We start from the raw sequence: 23,420 nt of genomic DNA, 5'->3' as shown, positions 1-23,420 counted from the left end.
GCCACTACAGACTGGTAGAACATTTCTAACATTTTGCTGCACACATTAAAAGACCTCAGTTTCCTTAGGAAATACAATCTGCTCATCCCCTTCTTGTAGATCCTCTCTGAGTGGCATCTCCAGTCCAGTTTGCTATCCAGGTGGACCCCCAAATATTTGTAACTTTCCACCTGCTCCACCTCCTGACCAGCAATAGTGATCGGTAAACATTCCATCTTTCTCCTGCTATAGTTGGCCACCAACTCCTTAGTTTTCTTAAGGCCTCTCTCACACGTCCTTGCTCTGGTACGTGTTTGGTCCTTTTCCTCACGTACCGGAGACACGGGCACACGTAGACCCATTAAAATAAATAGGTCTGCACTCACGTGCGTGTTTTGCCATGGACTCTGTGGAGCATACGTGTATCCGTGTGCTCCACACGTCAACATGTCCGTTTTTATCCGACATCACGGGTGTCACACGGAACGCAAACGGACCACACGGAGGTGTTCCGTGTGACACACGCCAGAGAAAACACACGTGTCTGAGAAAAAAACAACAACTTTACTCACCTCCAGCCCTCCTGTCTCTGATGCTGCTATCACTTGCTTCCGACCGCCGCTCATTACATATTCACTTCACTGCGGCCGGAAGCTGCAGCAGCGGGGAGTCGGCAGGACCGGGGACCGAAGATCAGCACCATGGACAGCGACGCCAGGGACAGGTGAGCAGAAAGTTCCCGTACTCCGTGTGTTATTACGGATAACACACAGAGAACACGTGTGCCATAAACACGGCTCACGCAGGGCAATACGCACCTTTGACATGTCCGTGAAAAACGTGCGTGATTTTCACGAACGTGTGAAAGAAGCCTAACATTTAGTTGTTAATAGTTACCATGGCACCAATCCACAAAATTCGACACCACCCTTCGATATTCCACATCACCCTGGTCCCCCCTAATACATCCGACTATGACGGAGTCATCCGAGAATTTTTGAAGGTAGCAAAAATCCGATTTATACCGAAAGTCTGATGTATACAGTGTGAATAGAAAGGGCGCTAGCACCGTTCCCTGAGGGGCACCTACACTGCTCAATAATCTGCTAGACACAACTGCTCCAATCTGTACAAACTGTGGCCGATCTGATAGGTAGTCAGTTATCCAATTTCTCATCCCCTCCTCCACCTTCATATCAGTCATCTTTTTGTGTAGTAAGAGTGGCTGCAGGGTGTTAAATGCACTCGAGAAATCAAAGAACATCGCTTACACAGTGGTTCCGTCATTCTCCAAAAATAATTTATAATAATAAATAATTTATTTTTACAAACGATATATATATATTTGTTCCTTTTTTTTTTCCTTTTCTAAAGAATTGGGGTTCTGACTTATGGCTGCCATTTTAACTTCCACTTAAGTTTCCTAAATGATTGCTAAATGTTACCTACATAACAAGATAAATGACTGTACCTAACGTATTTTATATTTTAATGAACCAGGTTTGGTGGTATCAGTATCCTTATGATGGGTTGGATGTTATGGTTTTGTTTGATTAAAATCCAAATAAAGACAATGTAATAATACATGATAGACGCCAGGAAAGTTTTTACTTTTCATTTTTATTATTTCATGGACACAGTATTACTTTGTTATAATAATGATTAATCAGGCTATATAAATCAGTGGTATGTTGTCAGAGGAAGACACTACAGTGGCAAAAGTTTGAGCACCCTTTGTCAAAATTACTGTAATTGTGAAACCGTTCAGTAAGTTGAAGATGAAATGATATCTAAAAGGCATAAAGTTAAAGATGATACATTTCATTTGTATTTTACAGGAGAAAAAAAAAATATTCTTTTACATTTGTAATTTAGCAAAAAAGGAAAATGGGCCAATGCAAATATTTTGGCACCCAGTACCTAGAAGCATTTCCTTTGGCAAGTATCACAGCTTGTAAACTCTTATTGTTCTTTGGAAGAGTCTTCCAGTTCTATGAGATTACTGGGTAGTCTTTTATGCACTGCTCTTTTGAGGTCTAGCCATGGATTTTGAATGATGTTCAGATCAGGGGTCTGAGAAGACCATTGTAAAACCTTCAGCTTGAGCCTTTTGAGGTGCTCTATTGTGTGTTTTAGTACAGGAGATGCATGATATTAGGATAGGGTCCAATCCAAGAAAGGTCACCTTGCCGCGGTCGATGGGCACACTAGAATTGTTCAATTTTTGTGCAAAGAACCTTAATTGTTCTACGTATATTTTATGTTGCATTAATGCAGTTTAAATTTCATGTATTCTCTGTTTGATTATGTCTTGACGCTTACAGACTGCTGCTGTATCTTTTTTTGTGTTTTGTGTAGTTATATCAGTTGGCACCTATTCACACTTGTTTTTTTGAGATGCAGGTTTTTGTTATACTTGCCAAAGGGGAAGCTACTAGGCACTAACCATACATGTTCCCCAAATGTTTTCACCAGCCCATTTTCCTTTTTTGTTACTTTTCTTTTCAGCTTTTACATTTTTAAATTTTTTGTGTGCTTAAAACACCAAGGAAATGTGTCATCTTTAACTTTTAGAGACCAATCCATCTTCCACTTGCTTAGCTATTTAGAATAACTGTAATTTTGACCAGGGGTGCCCAGACTTTTGCATACCACTGTATAGGTAAAACTATGGGAAATCTAAAGTGTTTCCTGGCCTTTTCTTCCCTGTAATGATATCACCATTTTTTGTAAATCATTGTTTGATTAAAAAGCAGTCATTGTGCCGACCACAACAGCCATCACTTACAGAGGTAAAGATCACCAAAGTCTTCAAAACAAGTAATTACCTGGGCAAAATTCAATATCTTAACTTTCAGATATTCCATTAAACATGTCCCTGGTAGTCGTGGGCTGAGTGTCTTGTAGAACATTTAGGTCACACAGCCATTCTTTTCCGGCCCGCAGAATGTCAGCAGATCAAAAGTGACATCCGGAAGGGAGGGGGTGAATCGCTAGACAATTACATGGAGTGAGAGCAGACAGCTGCAAATGTCTGAGTGCATCACAGATTTCTTCTCTTGTTCAGCTTTGTGTTAGGGGCCATTTACACTGAATGATTATCCTAAAGGAGCTCTCATTTCATGTTAATTGGGCAGTGTAAACAGTCTGTGAATCAACACACACTAAAATATCATTGTTCTCAGCAGTCCACCGTCCTGTGTAAACGTGATCTACCCTGCTGAGAACAATGGCAGCCTGGGTGTTGATCTATTATTGATCGGTTGGCCTTATGGTGTATTTACACTTTCGGATGCAGAGCCTTAAGGCCACGTCACACTAAGCAACATCGCTAGCAACATCGCTGCTGAGGCACGACTTGCTAGCGATGTTGCTGTGTGTGACATCCAGCAACAACCTGGCCTCTGCTGTGAGGTCGCTGGTTGTTGCTGAATGTCCTGGACCATTTTTTAGTTGTTGCTCTCCCGCTGTGAAGCGCACATCGCTGTGTGTGACAGCGACAGCGCAACAACTGAATGTGCAGGGAGCCGGCTTCTGCGGACGCTGGTATCCACGGTAAACCTCGGGTAACCAAGAAGCCCTTTCCCTGGTTACCCGATATTTACCTTCGTTACCAGCGTCCGCTGCTCTCACGCTGTCAGTGCCGGCTCCTGCTCTCTGCACACATAGCCAGACTACACATCGGGTAATTAATCCGATGTGTACTCTGGCTAGGAGTGCAGGGAACCAGCGCTAAGCGGTGTGCGCTGGTAACCAAGGTAAATATCGGGTTGGTTACCCGATATTTACCTTAGTTACCAAGCGCAGCATCGCTTCCACGCGTCGCTGCTGGCTGGGGGCTGGTCACTGGTTGCTGGTGAGATCTGCCTGTGTGACAGCTCACCAGCAACCCGTGTAGCGACGCTCCAGCGATCCCTGCCAGGTCAGGTTGCTGGTTGGGTCGCTGGAGCGTCGCTTAAGGGGGCTTTACACGCTACGACATCGCTAATGCAAACTCGTTGGGGTCACGGATTTGGTGACGCACATCCGGCCGCATTAGCGATGCCGTTGCGTGTGACACCGATGAGCGATTTTGCATCGTTTCAAAAACGTGCAAAATCGCTCATCGGTGACATGGGGGTCCATTCTCAAAAATCGTTACTGCAGCAGTAACAAGGTTGTTCCTCGTTCCTGCGGCAGCATACATCGCTCCGTGTGACACCGCAGGAACGAGGAAGCTCTCCTTACCTGCCTCCGGCCGCTATGCGGAAGGAAGGAGGTGGGCAGGATGTTACGTCCCCCTCATCTCCGCCCCTCCGCTTCTATTGGGCGGCCGCTCAGTGACGTAACTGTGACGCCGCACGGACTGCTCCCTTAGAAAGGAGGCGGTTCGCCGGTCACAGCGACGTCGCCAGGCAGGTAAGTATGTGTGACGGGTCTGGGCGATTATGTGCCGTGTCGCGCAACAGATGGGGGCGGGTGCCCACACTAGCGATATCGGGACCGATATCGCAGTGTGTAAAGCCCGCTTTAGTGTGACGGTACTTTTTAAACAACCTCCGACCAGCAACGTTTACTGGCTGGCAGTGGTTTATTATCCTGTTTTCTCAGAGGACTTCAGGTGTGCACTGATGACTTCTAGTAAATTGTTTAGTGCGTATATGCAACCAGTGTTCTCAGCCATGCAGGTCATGTTTATCCAGGATGATGTGCTACCAAGAATGATGATCATTCCACTCCATGACGGAGACTATGCTCCAGACTATGCAATTATTTGGAAACTAGCATTCCTTGGAATACCTGTTCATGATAATGCTGCACCAAATATGCACATTAAGACAAAGCTGAACAAGAGCAGAAAACTGTGATGCACTCAGACATGTTCTAGCTTTGGGCCCGATTTCATTAACCTCTGTGTCGTTCACACTGGTTGTGATGAGATCATGCTGGGGTTCCTGATTTATGGACAGGTGCATGACTTCATGGATCGGGGAGCCTGATGAGCGGCATTTACCTCCGTGCGCTATGCCAGAACTCTCTCAGTTGGGTCTTGGAATGAGATTTCCAGTGTACAGAATGTCACAGCTCGTCATGAATTGGACGGGCTGTGCTATCCCACTGCATCCCCATCGTGTCCATTTTGTTGCAGCTGGGAGAAACTGGTGTGGAAACAACAAGTCGCATAACATAGGTGCAAATCTGGGTTGCTCCTAAATTTAGCAACTTTTTAAAGATTTGACACCAGAATTTTGGTATAATTGCTCTGATGAATCATTCTTTTTGTCTTGAGATATATTTACAGGGCCCCTAAGAACGCTGGAGCAGTGCGAACACTCCCTTAGCTCAGTCAGCGCCTTATCTCCACAGTCTATTAGCATGTCATGGAGGAGGGTGCTGAATATTTGTGTCAAGATTAGTTGTTCAAGAACTATTACTGGTATGCTAAAGTGTTGACGCCTGTGCAAACAATGAGTATGAACAGCTTGGGCACCTATATATTGTTTATTCCTGGAGATTTCATTATGACTTGGGTTGGCCAATCAAATCAGTCTGCTACCAATCTGTTCTGATTTTGTGATTTAGAGATCCATTTTCTGGCGATGCTTCTCACAATTTTTTTTTCTTAAGCCTTATTAATAATCCATCTTCTCTCCACATGGGTGATGCATATTTTTGCATAGATGGAAAGAAGTTTAGTTTTTAAAGTATCTCGCTTCCACTTGGCACAATTCCATGACTGATCTGTAGATGGCGCTATAGCACCAGTGGCTGTATCTTCCCTGTGCTCCGTCCTGTGGATTGCTGCAGTGCCTGCCATAGTGATAAGCGCTGGTCTGAGAAATCTCTCATTCCCAGTGACCTATAGTGATAACAGGTCTCCGTAAGCCGCTCTACAGTCACAAATCCAATTATAGTGGCTGTTAAGATCCGTATTTATGAGAGGGTGTTGAAAATCAAATTATGCACTTATTGTCAGATTTCTTTTATTACTCGCTGTATTCCCTCCGGTCTGTGAAACCAACACATTTGGGAAATATTTATCATGAATAAATTATGACATTTTAATGGAACAAGTTTTGCTGCCTGTGTCTTCCCCAGTTGGCGGGAATATTTACCGGTTTGATTCATTACAAGGTCTTCGTCCATACAAATCAGCAAATGTTCAGTCCTTTTCTTACTAGCGTTGTACAATCTCCGTCTCTTCTGTACTCGTGTTATTGAACAATAAGGCGGCCGTCTACAGAGGGGTTATATTTATTCTGTTTTAAGTTGGCTTTGAGTGGCACTGGTTTATGAAGCTCCACGGCACACCGGACTCCCCCAGCCCGAACATCTAAGCTGCTTGTGGCAAAAGGGTTCTTCATACTTTGATGTTTAAGACAAGGCGGCCTCTGTGTCAGCAAGTTCATGGATGTTGTGTTACAGATTAATGTCAGTCATTCTGCCGGGATAGAGCATGGAACATCGATCCTGATATTACAGTATAATGGAGACTATGACCTGGCTGCAAGAACTTTCTGCTTTGTTTTATCAACTTTCTGCCTGAAAATGGCTCCTCCGACGTGCCTGGTCTTGTATTACTTTATAGTATGACATAACTACGGTATATATAGAATTGTATGTTGGGTCACTATATTTTGAATCCTCCTCCGTCACGTCTGTTCCTGGGAATACTGGGTGACGGCCTATATTACTGCCATTACAGCTTATTATTATACACTTATAGACAAGAAGTCATTTGCACAAAGTGCTTCTTTTGTTTGTTTTTCCTGTACATGTTAGTACACGGCCGCAATGTCAAAATATCTGTCACTCAGCTTTCCTAGAAACATGACTAATAATCCTAGCGTATACAGTAGGGGCTCTACTGTGTGGGTAAGTGTTTGGTAGTGTGGCAATACAAATTTTAGGGTCTGTGTGCACTGGATGGGTTTCTTAAGCAAAATCTGCACCCTCTGGCAGAATTCCGCACCTGCGGCAAAAAAAACGCACCCAAAATCCGCATGCGGTTTTACCTCAATTTTGGTGCGGATTTTCTGCTATTTTTGTCCCTGCAGTTTTTAGCCATTTATCAATGGCAAAACTGCAGGTACCTGTGGAAAAGAAGTGACATGCTGCTTCTTTTTGCTGCAGATATTCTGCAGCAAAACCTGTAGGGAAAAAAAACGCAGTATGCGCACAGCATTTTGGATTTCTCCATAGATTTTGCTGGGGAAGGACTGCATGAACCTTATGAACAAAAACTGCACCTTTTCTGCAGCAAACACAGCAGCAAAAAACGCGGTGTGTGTACAGGGCCTTATGATTTTTAGAATTTGTTGTTTTTTTTTTTTTTTGTTTAAGGGTACTTACCAATGATGAGTTTTACTTGTGTTTTATATGCTGTATATATTCACTGTCAAAAACGCAGCGTTTTACAGTTCAAGCAAAGTGGATGAGATTTTGTTATGTCCACTGTGCCTCTTTTTTACACTGTGTAAAGTCACGTGTGGTGGTTTCTTGCAAGCCGCAGCATGTCAATTTCTCTTGGTACGGTGAATCTTCTGTGTGAATTTTTTCCCATAGATTTGCATTAGATGCGGAAGTGCCACAGGTAAGAAATGCACATGCATTTTTGGTGTGGTTTACGTAGCAGAAACTGACAATAAAACGCATATAATCCGCATCTAAGAATGTCAGTACGCGGAAGTTTCAAATAACAAAACAGCTTTATTTAAAGGATGACACTCCAAACAGACAAAAAATGCAGCATAAAAAATGCAAGTAAACTAAGGTGCGGAGATGGTGCAGAAATTTTACAGCGCCAAAAACTATATGGATAATGATCATGGGAATGTAGCCTAATAATAACTTTTCATTAACACTTTTCTTTTCAATTCTTTGGGTGCTATGGTCTGGCAGCAGTCCCCAAGGGTTTGAAGGTCTTTCTAATATTTGGCTAAATCATATGGTTCGGGGGGGTGATGAAAGATAGATCAGAAGTTAGAAATCCTCTCTTGTGAGAAGCATCAAGGGTCCAAAGGAGCACATCCGAGAGCTTAAAAGGACTCTGTGAGCCCAAACTCCCAGTATAAATGAAATGCACAGTCTTGTATGGGGTATAGCCCCTATAAAAATGTGACCTGTAGTGTTTTCTTCTCACCTCCCTCACTGGTCCTGATATTGGCTCCAGACAAGCCAGTGCTCTCAATCACCAGTGAGGAAGGTGGAAACATGCAAAACCAATGTGCAGAGTAGTGCACGGCGCCTCATGCCCATGGGACACTGATCACACTAATTAACATGTCTGCTTGAAGTTTTGATTGTGAGAACAGAGGCAGTGATTACACAACTAAAATGTGTGTTCTTTGTCGCTCTATTGGGAGACCCAGACAATTGGGTGTATAGCTACTGCCTCCGGAGGCCACACAAAGTATTACACTCAAAAGTGTAAGGCCCCTCCCCTACTGCCTATACACCCCCCGTGGAATCACGGGTTCCTCAGTTTTCATGCTTTGTGCGAAGGAGGTCAGACATTCCACGCATAGCTCCACTGTTTAGTCAGCAGCAGCTGCTGACTATGTCGGATGGAAGAAAAGAGGGCCCATACTAGGGCCCCCAGCATGCTCCCTTCTCACCCCACTTTTTGTCGGCGGTGTTTGTTAAGGTTGAGGTACCCATTGCGGGTACGGAGGCTGGAGCCCACATGCTGCTTTTCTTCCCCATCCCCTTAGGGCTCTGGGTGAAGTGGGATCTTACCGGTCTCCAGGCACTGAGGCCGAGCTCCATCCACAGCCCCTGGGATCTGCTGGACATGGAGCTGAGTATCGTCAGGGACAGGGCCCTGCTGCATTAAGGTACTCTGTGTCCCCGTGCAAATCGCGCACACACACACCAGCATTGCTGGGTGTGTTAGTGCGCCCGGGACAACAGCGCTGCGCGCGTGTGCCACACTATCTTCAGCCAGCTGAAGGAGTTAATAGTTTGGAAACGGTCGCGCCGGCCGCTGCTGTCAGTTTTAACTGCGGCGCGGCTGGGACTTGTGGTTCGCCGGGGACTTCCGCGCTGGCCGTGCATATTTGACGGCTGCGCTTACTACTACAGTCCCCGGCTTTTTGCGGCCTAGTTGCGTTTCGTTCCCGCCCCCAGGCCTGCCAGTCAGGGTGGGGGCGGGACGCTGTGCAGAACGTCAGCGCCGAGGGCTGGAGTCTACTTTACATACTCCAGCCCTCACACTGGGCACAGTGGGACGCTGGTTTCCCGCTCTTCGTCTGAGGCACGCCCACGGTCCGCCCCTCTTCACAGAACGCCAGCAGCCATTCCTGCATGCAGTTTGAGCTGGAGAAGGGGAGACAAGTTATGGGAGACCCAGGCACGGGATTCTAGCGACCACACACCCGCTTTCAGCGGGCGGTAAGCGGCACCTCTGGTGCCTACCCCACTAGTGCCGAAGTGTACAATTGTATTTTTATGCTTGCATGCTATACATTGCACTGTACGGGCGCTGGTATTTCTTCACTATATACCCTCCTGGATTGCTCTGAGACAACAGCATGTCGTCCGCAAAAGCCAAGGGTGCCAAGGCACAGGCTTTCTATGCTGCCTGTACCGCATGTGGGGCTACTCTACCGGCAGGTTCCACTGACCCCCATTGTGTGCAGTGCTCGGCCCCTGTGGCACTTGTTCGGCCGGGGCCTCTGCTGGAGGTGACCCAGGGAGAACCACCTGTGAATACTGTCCAGGTGACGGGGACAGAGTTTGCAGCTTTTGCTGATAGATTATCTGTGACTATGACTAAAATCCTAGAAACTTTGCAGTCTAGACCAGTAACTCAGACCATGGGCACGGTTGAATCACTGTCCCCTGGTCCCCCTCAGTTGGAACAGCTCCGGGCTCCGGGGGTGTCCCATGCATCCCAGGGTGACGGCTCTGACACGGACGACAGTCCCAGACAGCCTAAGCGAGCTCGCTATGAGCGGCCCTCGACTTCATCACACTGGTCAGGGTCCCAACAGGAGGACTCTCTGTACGACGAGGCAGAGGTAGCTGATCAGGATTCTGATCCTGAGACCGCTCTCAATCTGGATACACCGGATGGTGACGCCATAGTGAATGATCTCATAGCGTCCATCAATAAAATGTTGGATATTTCTCCCCAAGCTCCTCCAGCGGAGGAGTCAGCTTCACAGCAGGAGAAATTCCATTTCAGGTACCCCAAGCGTAAATTGAGTGCTTTTCTGGACCACTCTGACTTCAGAGAAGCAGTTCAGAAACACTACGCTTATCCAGATAAGCGTTTCTCCAAACGGCTTAAGGATACACGCTATCCCTTTCCCCCTGACGTGGTCAAGAGCTGGACCCAGTGTCCAAAGGTGGATCCTCCAATCTCCAGGCTTGCGGCTAGATCCATAGTTGCAGTGGAAGATGGGGCTTCACTTAAAGATGCCACTGATAGACAGATGGAGCTCTGGCTGAAATCCATCTATGAAGCTATCGGCGCGTCGTATGCTCCTGCATTCGCAGCTGTATGGGCACTCCAAGCTATTTCAGCTGGTCTGGCGCAAATTGACACTGTCACGCGTACATCTGTTCCGCAAGTAGCGTCCTTAACCTCTCAAATGACTGCATTTGCGTCTTACGCTATCAATGCTGTCCTGGACTCTACGAGCCGTACGGCAGTGGCGTCCGCCAACTCCGTGGTTTTACGCAGAGCATTGTGGTTAAGGGAATGGAAGGCAGATTCTGCTTCCAAAAAGTGCTTAACCAGTTTGCCATTTGCTGGTGACAGACTGTTTGGTGAGAGATTGGATGAAATCATTAAACAATCCAAGGGTAAGGATTCATCCTTACCTCAGCCTAGACCAAATAAACCCCAACAGAGGAGGGGACAGTCGAGGTTTCGGTCCTTTCGAGGCTCGGGCAGGTCCCAATTCTCCTCGTCCAAAAGGACTCAAAAGGATCAGAGGAGTTCAGATTCTTGGCGGGCTCAGTCACGCCCAAAGAAAGCAGCCGGAGGAACCGCTACCAAGGCGGCTTCCTCATGACTTTCGGCCTCCTCTCTCCGCATCCTCGGTCGGTGGCAGGCTCTCCCGCTTTTGCGACATTTGGCTGCCACGGGTCAAAGACCGTTGGGTAAGAGACATTTTGTCTCACGGGTACAGGATAGAGTTCAGTTCTCGTCCTCCAACTCGATTCTTCAGAACTTCTCCGCCTCCCGATCGAGCCGATGCTCTTCTGCAGGCGGTGTGCTCTCTAAAGGCAGAAGGAGTGGTGATCCCTGTTCCTCTTCAGGAGCAAGGTCACGGTTTTTACTCCAATTTGTTTGTGGTGCCAAACAAGGACGGGTCTTTCCGTCCTGTTCTGGACCTAAAACTGCTCAACAAGCATGTGAAAACCAGGCGGTTCCGGATGGAATCCCTCCGCTCCGTCATCGCCTCAATGTCTCAAGGAGATTTCCTAGCTTCAATAGACATCAAGGATGCTTATCTCCACGTGCCGATTGCTCCAGAGCACCAGCGTTTTCTGCGCTTCGTTATAAGAGACGAACACCTTCAGTTCGTAGCCCTGCCTTTCGGTCTGGCGACAGCCCCAAGGGTCTTCACCAAGGTCATGGCAGCGGTAGTAGCTGTCCTGCACTCTCAGGGTCACTCCGTGATCCCTTACTTGGACGATCTACTTGTCAAGGCACCCTCTCAAGAGGCATGCCAACACAGCCTGAACGTTGCGCTGGAGACTCTCCAGAGTTTCGGGTGGATCATCAACTTTTCAAAGTCAAATCTCACCCCGACCCAATCGATAACATACCTTGGCATGGAGTTTCATACTCTCTCAGCGAAAGTGATGCTTCCGCTGGACAAACAGCGTTCACTACAGACAGGGGTGCAATCTCTCCTTCAGGGCCAGTCGCACCCCTTGAGACGCCTCATGCACTTCTTGGGGAAGATGGTAGCAGCAATGGAGGCAGTCCCTTTCGCGCAGTTTCATCTGCGTCCACTACAATGGGACATTCTCCGCCAATGGGACGGGAAGTCGACGTCCCTAGACAGGAACGTCTCCCTTTCTCAGGCGGCCAAGGAATCTCTTCGGTGGTGGCTTCTTCCCACCGCTTTGTCGAAAGGAAAGTCATTTCTACCTCCATCCTGGGAGGTAGTCACGACAGACGCGAGTCTATCGGGGTGGGGAGCAGTGTTTCTCCACCACAGGGCTCAAGGGACGTGGACTCAGGAAGAGTCCACCCTTCAGATCAATGTTCTGGAAATCAGAGCAGTGTATCTTGCCCTACAAGCCTTCCAGCAGTGGCTGGAAGGCAAGCAGATCCGAATTCAGTCGGACAACTCCACAGCGGTAGCGTACATCAACCACCAAGGTGGAACACGCAGTCGGCAAGCCTTCCAGGAAGTCCGGCGGATTCTGACGTGGGTGGAAGACACAGCATCCACCATATCCGCAGTTCACATCCCAGGCGTGGAAAACTGGGAAGCAGACTTCCTCAGTCGCCAGGGTATGGACCCAGGGGAATGGTCCCTTCACCCGGACGTGTTTCAGGAGATCTGTTGCCGCTGGGGGATGCCGGACGTCGACCTGATGGCGTCACGGCACAACAACAAGGTCCCGGCTTTCATGGCACGGTCTCACGATCACCGAGCTCTGGCGGCAGACGCCTTAGTTCAAGATTGGTCACAGTTCCGGCTACCTTATGTGTTCCCACCTCTGGCATTGTTACCCAGAGTGCTGTGCAAGATCAGGGCCGACTGCCGCCGCGCCATCCTCGTCGCTCCAGACTGGCCGAGGAGATCGTGGTACCCAGATCTGTGGCACCTCACGGTGGGCCAACCATGGGCATTACCAGAACGACCAGACTTGCTGTCGCAAGGGCCGTTTTTCCATCTGAATTCTGCGGCCCTGAACCTGACTGTGTGGCCATTGAGTCCTGGATCCTAGCGTCTTCAGGATTATCTCAAGGGGTCATTGCCACCATGAGACAGGCTAGGAAACTATCCTCTTCCAAGATCTACCACAGGACGTGGAAGATATTCTTATCTTGGTGCTCTGCTCAGGAAGCTTCTCCCTGGCCATTTGCATTGCCTACTTTTCTTTCCTTCCTGCAATCCCGATTGGAAAAAGGTTTGTCGCTCGGCTCCCTCAAGGGACAAGTCTCAGCGCTATCTGTATTTTTTCAGAAGCGCCTAGCACGACTTCCTCAGGTACGCACGTTCCTGCAAGGGGTTTGTCATATCGTCCCTCCTTACAAGCGGCCGTTAGAGCCCTGGGATCTGAACAGGGTTCTAATTGCTCTCCAGAAGCCGCCTTTCGAGCCTATGAGGGATGTTTCCCTTTCTCGCCTTTCACAGAAAGTGGCCTTTCTAGTAGCGGTCACGTCTCTTCGGAGAGTGTCCGAGCTAGCAGCGCTGTCATGCAAATCTCCCTTCCTGGTGTTTCACCAGGACAAGGTAGTTCTGCGCCCGATTCCGGAGTTTCTCCCTAAGGTGGTATCCCCCTTTCATCTCAATCAGGATATCTCCTTACCTTCTTTGTGTCCTCGTCCAGTTCATCAATGTGAAAAGGACTTGCATTTGTTGGATCTGGTGAGAGCACTCAGAATCTACATTTCCCGCACGGCACCTCTGCGCCGCTCGGATGCTCTCTTTGTCCTTGTCGCTGGCCAGCGTAAAGGGTCGCAGGCTTCCAAGTCAACCTTGGCTCGGTGGATCAAGGAACCAATTCTTGAAGCCTACCGTTCGGCGGGGCTTCCGGTTCCCTCAGGGCTGAGAGCCCATTCTACCAGAGCCGTGGGTGCGTCCTGGGCATTACGGCACCAGGCTACGGCTCAGCAGGTGTGCCAGGCGGCTACCTGGTCGAGTCTGCACACTTTTACCAAACATTATCAGGTGCATACCTATGCTTCGGCGGACGCCAGCCTAGGTAGACAAGTCCTTCAGGCGGCGATTGCCCACCTGTAGAAAAGGGGCCGTTTCTACGGCCCTATCATGAGGTATTATTTTACCCACCCAGGGATTGCTTTTGGACATCCCAATTGTCTGGGTCTCCCAATAGAGCGACAAAGAAGAAGGGAATTTTGTTTACTTACCGTAAATTCCTTTTCTTCTAGCTCTAATTGGGAGACCCAGCTCCCGCCCCTGTTTTTTTGTATACACATGTTGTTCAGGTTGAATGGTTTCAGTTCTCCGATATTCCTTCGGATTGAATTTGCTTAAACCAGTTTATGGGCCTTCCTCCTTCTTGCTTTTGCACTAAAACTGAGGAACCCGTGATTCCACGGGGGGTGTATAGGCAGTAGGGGAGGGGCCTTACACTTTTGAGTGTAATACTTTGTGTGGCCTCCGGAGGCAGTAGTTATACACCCAATTGTCTGGGTCTCCCAATTAGAGCTAGAAGAAAAGGAATTTACGGTAAGTAAACAAAATTCCCTTCTTTCATAGGGACGGTGAGGCTACATGCTTTGTTTATACTGCCCTCTTTTCAGTCTTGTGACGGACAGTTGCAGATGTGGAGCTAATAGGTCCCCCTCCCCTTCTACTCTCTCTAAAAGAGAACCTGTCAGCCAATACAGGCTGCCACCACATATATCAAGCACTGTCTATTATATCAGCCAGGTATGTTTCACTCGGAAACGCTGCACCATTCCAGAGGAAAAGCTACTGTAATAGCCTGCTAGGGACCGAACCGCACAGTAGACTAGTCAGATGGATCCCCGGCAGCGTCTCCACACCCGCTGTCCTGAATTGACAGGTCTCTGCCTATACACACAAGTAGGCAAAGACCTGTCAGTCACTGTCGGCGAGAGGGGAGCAGCTGCTGGGGACCCGCTTTTCAAGACTAGTCTACTGCATATCTCGGTTCACAGCCGCCTATGTGTTTTGCCACTGAAACGCTGCAGTGTTTGAGTGAGGCATTGGCTGTATTATATCAGCCAGGTATGTTTGATACATGTGGGCAGCCTGTATCAGCTGATGGGTTCCCTTTTTAACACTAGAAGTCCCAGAGAGGGGTCATTTAACATTCTACCATTGAAACGCTATGGAGCTTGAAATTCCTGGGACTTCTAGTGTTAAATCTGAAGAGGTGAGGAGACATAGAGGACAGAGAATTCATCTGACCTCAGAGACCCATAGCTTCCAGATTGATCTGAGCACATTTAATTCTATAAAGAGTATACAAATAAGTTTGGGCACATAGGATAAAATCAGTGTAAGCTTTATCTCCTGCTCAGCGTATGAGAAATCTTGTTAATCTGTGATCTTCTGACCTCTGGGATCCCCACCAATCCCATCTAAAATGCTCTGTTAGAATGGAATTGTGGCAATACTAGCTCCACTCATTGTAGTCAGATAAAATAGAAAATACGTGGAAAATGTCTCCGCGTTCTGTTGGAGATATTCAGGCCTTGTTGTTAGGTGGGTGCAGAGATCATGTTCACAGAACACCCCCCCCCCCAAAAAAAAAACCTCACCAGAAATAAAGCCACCAGCCAAAAACATTGTCAAATAATTGCAAAAGCACAGACTCATGTGGCCCCCCCATGATAAAGGTTCGAATTGCACAGGTGCAGAATACCTGTAAAATATTAGCTCCACTCACTATAGTTTGATAAAATAGAACATATGTGGTAAGGCTGGGGCCACACGGGCACTACTGCGATCCACTTGCATGAGACTCGGCTCGTGCTGGCAGTACAGAGAGCCGAGTGTCATGCCTGTGTCCTTGCAACTGAGGTCCGTTCGTGCGAGCAGACCTCAGCTGCGGGGGGCGGGCCGGCACTCAGGAGAGGAGGGAGGGATTTCTCTCCCTCTCTACTGTGTAGCCGGCTATTGCCATTCTCGCACTGCACTAGCAGTACACCGATGTACCGCGAGTGCAGTGCGATTTTTCTCTCGCCCCATTCACTTGAATGGGTGCGAGAGAAAGAGACTCAGCTTACAATCGCAGCATGCTGCGATTGTTTTCTCAGTCCGATTAGGGCTGAGAAAATAATCGCCCATGTGTGCTGACACACAGGCTAGAATTGGTCCGAGGGGAATGCGATGTTTTATCGCACTCCACTCGCACCGATTTTCTCGCCGTGTGGCTTAGCCCTAAATGTCTCACCGTTCTGTTGGAGATATCAGGATGTTGTTAGGTGAGAGCAGAGATCCAAAACAGTTAGCACAAAATAGGAGGATCAGCACTTCCTTAAAATCCTGTGTTCAATCTTTTTGTGTCAAAAATATTCATTAAAAATATATCATTTATTGATGCGTTTGTGCTCTCACTTGAGCCAGTTTCACACATGCATGTTAACATTATTTACAGTTAAGTAAATATATTGCATTATGCGCCATTTGTGTTACCATGGTAACAAACAAACAAAAAAATGTAAATTAGACCATATGAACTATCTGCTTTACCAGAGATTCCCTGCTTCAATTACGTAACATTTTCCTTCTTTCGATTTTTAAAACTGAACATGATTAATCCTCAGGTTGTCAAATTTCTTTTCACATTTATAGACTCGTTACGTGTGTAGCAACACCTTGTTCTAGATAAAGCTTGAAAGTTCGTAGTCCGCTTCATTCAGTGTATGTAGTCTATGGATCCTGTATGTTTCGTCTTCTTTTTTTTTTTTTGTTTTTTTTAAAAGACAAATCCGATCTCCTCTCCTTCTAGGTCGTTGTATTTTACTGCATTATTATGCCCATTTTCTTTTTTTTTTTTTTTGTTTTTTTAATAATTTTGAGCAATCCTAACATTGCAAACCTTATGTATTTTTTCATTGTCACACCCCAGACTTTTTTTTTCTCTTCACTTTCTGACTTGATCTTATTGCTTCATTATAGCTGAAGTCTAATCCAAATGATCATGAGGAAAAAGAAGCCTCCGCGCAGCTAACAAAGTCGGATGAAATTCAACGCATGCGCTCACAAGGAATAGCTGCCTACGACCAAGAAGATTACACAACTGCAGAAAGCTTGCTAAACGTTGTCCTAGAGGTAAGGGAGCATTAACTGCCACGGGGATGAAGATTTTTGCTGGCTGCATGTATTTTCTATAGTTTAATATTTATGTAGCTATTCCCGTCTTTTTATATCCAGAATTGCATTACCTTGCCCAAAGCCACATGGCTGTGAAGGCTCATATGTGACTCTGGTCCCGATATATCATGTAGTATAGGTCATTTATTCTGCACTGTCTTATGGCCTCGGCCTGATTACAAGACATTAGTGCCTGCAGATCGCCAACATTTAGGTGATTTCTGTTTTAGTTAATAGACTTTGATTTTTGTTCTGTTATGGAGAAACTCTTTAAAATTGCTGTTTTTTTGTTTGTCTCAATATTTTATTCTTAAGGTCTCTTCTTGAGCACGTCTTATTGCTTTTTTTTTTTTTACATTACAGCGATTTATAAAGTTTTATTTTGATTTTCCAGTACTGTGCTAAGCCTTGCTATAGAGTTTACCAGCACTCTGCATAGGTGAATAATGCCTGTGTTATTTTGTCTTAGACTTGTGTGTGGGATGCAGAAATGCGAGAGCTGAGGGCAGAATGCTACATCAATCAAGGAGAGCCCGGGAAAGCCATCAGTGACCTGAAAGCAGCCTCTAAGCTGAAGAGCGATAACACAGCAGCCTTCTACAAAGTTAGCCGCATATATTATAACTTGGGGGACCATGAGCTGTCGCTCAGGTGGGTCTCTAATTTGTGTATATATTCAACTGTTTTATTGCTGCACTTCTTAGTGACATTTTTCCGGCTGTCACATTTAAAGAGGGGTTCCTATTATCACATTTAGGGTTCGCTCCCACTTGTGTATAAAATGGATGAGCACAATGCGAGAAAAAATTGCATTGCACTCGTACCCATGTTATTCAGTGAAGCAGTGCTGATCTACGAGTTTTTCCTCAGCTGTTTTCAGTCGGAGGAAAAAAATCGTAGCATGTTGCATATGGTTGCGTAAATCCGCCGAGACTTGCCAATATACACAGACCATCCATATACAGTTTTGTTTTTATAGATACATTATCATCCTGTAGCATAGAACACTAAATGATTGTTAAATAATAGCTGGTGAGGAGAAAGTTAATTGCATGCGGATGTCATATGGATATTAGTTAAGAAAAGTAATCACTCACTGGCATGACACTCATCCAACTTTCTGGATGAATATTAGATATGTGTGTGTGTGATTGCTGGGAAGTTTCTGGAGTGAATGGAGCAGTAGTGTGTGTGTGTGTGTGTGTGTGTGTGTGTGTGTGTGTGTGTGTGTGTGTGTGTGTGTGTGTGTGTGTGTGTGTGTGTGTGTATAATATATATTCCATTCACTTCTTTGAATTGATAAAGTGAGCCGAGCTTTCAGCCCTATAGAAGAGAATGCATCAGTGGTCACATATTTACGCAGAGTAATAAGGGGCCCTATTCTTAGAATCAGTGGAGATCCTAGCAGCTGGACTTTTCAGAAGTCTCATTATCATTACAGGCAGGATTAGGTTAAGGACACGCGGTGAGAAAAATAGAGCGAGTGGAATGTGATAAAAAAATTGCATTCCACTCACACCACTGTTACTCAATGGGGCCGCTCCCATGTGCGCTTTATTTGTTTTTTTTTTCTCAGCCCTAATCGGACCGAAAAAACAATCGCAGCATGCTGTGGGTGCAATGCGATTCATTTTCTCTCAGTGGCGCACAATGCGATATACGCATCAGCTGACAACTGAGGAGATAGGGAGATTAGTCCTTCTCTGTCCTCCGCAGTGTATGCCCCCTCCTTCCCGGCTGTGCTGCGATCGCATGACACTCACTCTGCTCCGGCTCTGCTGGAGTGTAAGCTGTCATGTGATGCACTCGCAGTAATGTTCGTGTGGCCCCAGCCTTACAGTGACAGATACACAGCTGAGAACTCGTGATCCACCATTCATAGCTAGTGATGTCAGCGCTCACCCTCCCTTCACAATGACTTTTGCACATGCTGATTAAATTCATCAATAAGAAGTATAGGGACTGAGTCAGTTTAGTGCTGCTAATGTACATATTTTTCTTAGATCAGGGAGTATGAATGTGTACATTGCAACACTTCTTTTAAATACAAATCATGATATCCATAGGAACAAAATACCAAACACTTTATAAAAATACATTTATCATAAAAACCTAGTTTAAACAGTTATTTTCTGATGGTGCATTTTGTCTAAATAGCTGCTGTCAATTGCCATGAATATATAATGTTCACCTGGTATAAATTCCAGTGTTCTCCTGAGTCCGGTGTTTTTGTCTCTGATTCTCCATTCCTGACGTATAGCCTTCTCTTCCTCTGTGGAAATCTAGTCTATAGCCAAGTGGGCATGGCTCCTCTACAGAACAGGTGACTACCAGATCTCCTTCGTAAAAAGACTAGATTTACACACAGGAATAAGGGATTCATATTGGGGCAAATTGATGTGCAGCAGGCAGTAAAGTCATGGGTAATATATGGCATCTGGACAGGAGCTGTGTGAACACACTCCTACCTGTCAGCATCCCTGGCTTCTCTTTTGATTACCCTGCCATGACGACGTCCTTGTCCCGACGTGACACACATGTGACACGAGCCACACTGGCTAATTGAAAGAAGTTAGGAGGCAGCCACAGATTACTGACATGGCCGCTGAACTGGGACTTATCAATTGATTTACACCATCGCTAGTTCATGGGCCAGAAATCGAGAGACACCGGGGCAAAAGGAAAAACTTAAAATTCAGGAGAGTGGCGATGTTTGCAACTGGTATAAAAATTACATATTTATGGCACGTAACCCGTCCTCTTCAAAAGCAAAGAACATTCTTTTGTTCTTAGTTTCCATTTTTCAATACGCATTATATGGATTATACCTTGTATTGCCTTGATTTGTCTGCTCTGTCATATAGTGTAGTTATTAAAATATATCTTGCATTTGCAGTGAAATCCGTGAGTGTTTAAAACTTGATCCTGACCACAAAGATTGCTTTTCACATTATAAACAAGTGAAGAAGCTGAACAAACAGATTCAGACGGCCGAAGAGCATATACAGGAAGGAAGGTAAATGATACTGACTGGGATAAAACGTCTGTGTGCTGTGCAGGGTGTATTCACATACTGTGGATTCCTTACAGAAGATTAATAGAAAACCTACTACAAAGATTAGTTTTATAAATCGCCAATTACAATGGAAAGAAAACGCACACTGCTTTTTGAGAATACCTATAGGATTTGCTGCCAATTTCTGATATGTGCAGTTCAAAAGGAAGAATCTGCATGTAAGGCTGCTTTCACACCTCCGGTTTCTGCAATGCGGCACAATCCGGCACTTTGCAGGAGAATCGCAACCGTTTTTTTTTTCTGCCGGTTGCGTTTTTTCTCTATAGACTTTAATTAGTGCCGCATTGTGCTGCAAGGCCTTGCGTTCCATCCGGTTTTTGCCGCATGCGGCAGATTTAGCCGATGCGGCAGCCGGATGGAACGTTGCCTGGCACGTTTTTTCGTGCGGCAAAAAAACCCGCATCACGCCGCATTCGGCCGATGCAGCGCATTTTTCAATGCATGCCTGTGGCGGCCGGATGCGGCCTGATGCGGCAAAAACCGCATCCGGCCGCCGCATGCGGTTTTTGCCACTGCGCATGCTCAGTAGCATGCCGCAAGCGGCAAAAACCGGACGGGCCGCATGGGAAAAATTTATGCAAAGGATGCGGTGTTTTCACCGCATCCGTTGCATAGCTTGCACAGCCGGATTGAGCCGCAGAGCTCAAGCCGGATGTGTGAAAGCAGCCTAACACAAACAGGACAACACGTCAGTTCACACTGTCAATGCAGCGGATTACTGAATGATGGTGATGATACGATGGCATTTTGCTTAAATTGAATCACGTGCTTAAAGGGCTTCTCCTGCTATGGAAATGTATCGCCTATCCAAAGAATGGATGATAAATGTATGACCCCTGGGGGCTCCTGTGCTCAAACCTCATTGATGACCAGAATGGGCCCCTTAGCTGCCTATGTTTCTCAATGCACAACCACAATAAAGTGAGCTTTTAAATGGAGCCGTGGTTGAGTATTCTTGTTGTTACTCCATCCAAAGTCAATGGGACTGGTGGAGACATTGAATGGAGCCTTAAGGCCCTGTCACACACAGAGATAAATCTGTGTCAGATCTGTGGTTTCAGTGAAATTGTGGACAATCAGTGCCAGGTTTGTGGCTGTGTACAAATGGAACAATATGTCCATGATTTCACTGCAACCACAGATCTGCCAAAGATTTATCTATGTGTGTGACAGGGCCTTTAGGCCTCGTCCTCCACTCCTGCTTCATTCAAGCTCCTTGCAGCAATGAAGAGAAAAGGTGTGGATGGTGGGGAAACTAGAAGACCACTCTAGTGACGGTGCCCCCTCCCAGCAATCCGGGCGACTAGCCATGTCAGGCAAGTGTTTATACCAGACTAGAAATGGTTGAATAATGATCGTTACATCGAAAATCGTGCAGATAATCTGAAATGTTCATGTATTCAAGTGATACTATTTATTTCTAATGCATAAGTTTATAAAGTGTTATGAATTCATTTCCGATGATATTCTGAAAAGTAAATGTAGACAAATTAGCGAAACAAAAAGTTTGATCCTGTTCCAATGGTGCAACTGCTGCTGCTGAACTATTTTATCTCCTTGATTAACTCTATTTAGGACTTGAATCTCCATATATTATTTTTTTTTTTTTTTTTTTTTTTTTTTATGGTCAAATTGTTGAACAAGCAAACAATTTATATTACTCAATTTTCAAAACTTGAAACAGAATTTTTTTTTTTCTTTTTTTCTTAGCTCTTTTAAACTATTATTCATTGCTATTACATTTTCCAGGTCCCGAGAGCACCGCTCAAAAGACCTGGAAGTGCACAGCCCAGGAGATAAGACACAACCTAAAGGCTCATAAAATTCATATACTGTATAATAAGACAAAACAATCACTGATCTCGGGGAGACCAGCCAGAGAAAACACTGCCGGCAGCCAACAAAGCCAACAGACAGCTGTTTTGGGGTGTTGCCCCTCATCAGTGTGTTGAGACTCCTAATAGAGGCTCCACGGACTTTTTTTGATTTGCATACTTTTTCAGGGGGCAATGCACCTAGGATTTCACTGTTTTGAGTGCCTTTGTTGGCTGCCGCCAGTGTTTTCTCTGGCTGGTCACCCCCGAGATCAGTGATTGTTTTGTCTTGTTGGTCTACTAGGCATTGCTCCCACCTGGCCAGAATCCTACTCTACACTGATTAGGGGCAACACCCCAAAATTGCTGTCTGTGGATGGATACCTGGCCTTGGTATTTCCCTTGTCTTATCTTAAAACTCGTCAAAGAGTTGGATATTGACTGAAAGGGCCATTTAATATGGTGGTTATGGTGGTCTCCTAAAAGGAGCCACTCCTTGGCTAGGTTCTTCTCTGAGGGATATCTGGCTAGTTCTATATACTGTATAATGGCACTCTGGCAGGAGATGTACCTTTCTGCCTTCTAAGATGTCCAAATCTAAGAAGTCTTCTGAGCAATTCTTGGTGGTCTTAGGACCCTTACCCCTGCCAACTTAATTACAATTAAGGGGCTTAAAATATAAAGTCCCAAAAGTTAACTGTTTAATACACATATGCAGTTACTGTGATGCCTAGATAATAGACCTGCACAGCAACAGTGAAGATAAGCAAAAGCAACAGCATCTTAAAATGGGTGGACTACAGATTATCATAACATCTGCCACGGCTGGCATTATGCCGCTGGCAGTTACATTTTGTTATTCACCCGGCTTTACTACCTTTCTAACCCTGCTGCTAAATGATCCTGAAAATATAACTGTTAAAGAATGATGGGTTCTTCCCATTAATCAATCTAAATAAACCTACACACAGAAAGAAGGTACTTTTATAGCGAAGTTCTTCAATAGTAATACTACACACAGTCACTATGTGTATGGCTTTATATTTCTTTGTATTATACCAAAGTAACAAAGAGAAAACGCCGGCACTACTCCAAATGGTAACAAAAAAAGGGAATGTGATGCAATACGTAGAAAAAGTCATATGATGATCAAGAAAAAATGGAGAAAATCAGATTGCACTCGCCATCCATAAAACACATGTTTATTCAGAGTACATTACAACTCCAGGCAGGACTGCATGGGGAGGACGCAGGGAGCACAGACAACAGCCATTTCACATGTTCCACATGGTTCTACAGACCTGTAGAAGTGTGTAGAGCATGTGAAACGGCTGTTGTCTGTGCTCCTTGCGTCCTCTCCATGCAGTCCTGCCTGGAGTTGTAATGTACTCTGTACTCCCCATCCGTAAAACACATGTTTATTCAATCATTTTTTTCCTCATATTTTTTTCTTGAATTTCTTTGTATTATAAATTAGCAATGCACCAGGTGCAAACACTCTATACTTAGTCTTGACCCTTATTTTTCAGGACTTCTGCATTTCACCCTGAATATGCTGGATAT

General features: G+C 45.8%; 1 protein-coding gene across 1 annotated transcript in view; it reads left to right on the top strand.

Annotated features, from left to right (window-relative positions):
• The window catches only part of DNAJC3 (DnaJ heat shock protein family (Hsp40) member C3), a 96,796-nt gene that overhangs the window by 15,997 nt on the left and 57,379 nt on the right, over positions 1-23,420 (top strand). The window contains exons 5-7 of the mRNA XM_075336750.1: positions 16,773-16,925; positions 17,437-17,618; positions 19,864-19,983. Coding sequence (XP_075192865.1) covers positions 16,773-16,925; positions 17,437-17,618; positions 19,864-19,983 — 455 coding nt within the window. The remainder of the gene's footprint in view (positions 1-16,772; positions 16,926-17,436; positions 17,619-19,863; positions 19,984-23,420) is intronic.

Source organism: Anomaloglossus baeobatrachus, chromosome 2, assembly GCF_048569485.1.
Source record: "Anomaloglossus baeobatrachus isolate aAnoBae1 chromosome 2, aAnoBae1.hap1, whole genome shotgun sequence".
NCBI lineage: Eukaryota > Metazoa > Chordata > Amphibia > Anura > Aromobatidae > Anomaloglossus > Anomaloglossus baeobatrachus.
This window is presented reverse-complemented; position numbering and strand designations above follow the sequence as displayed.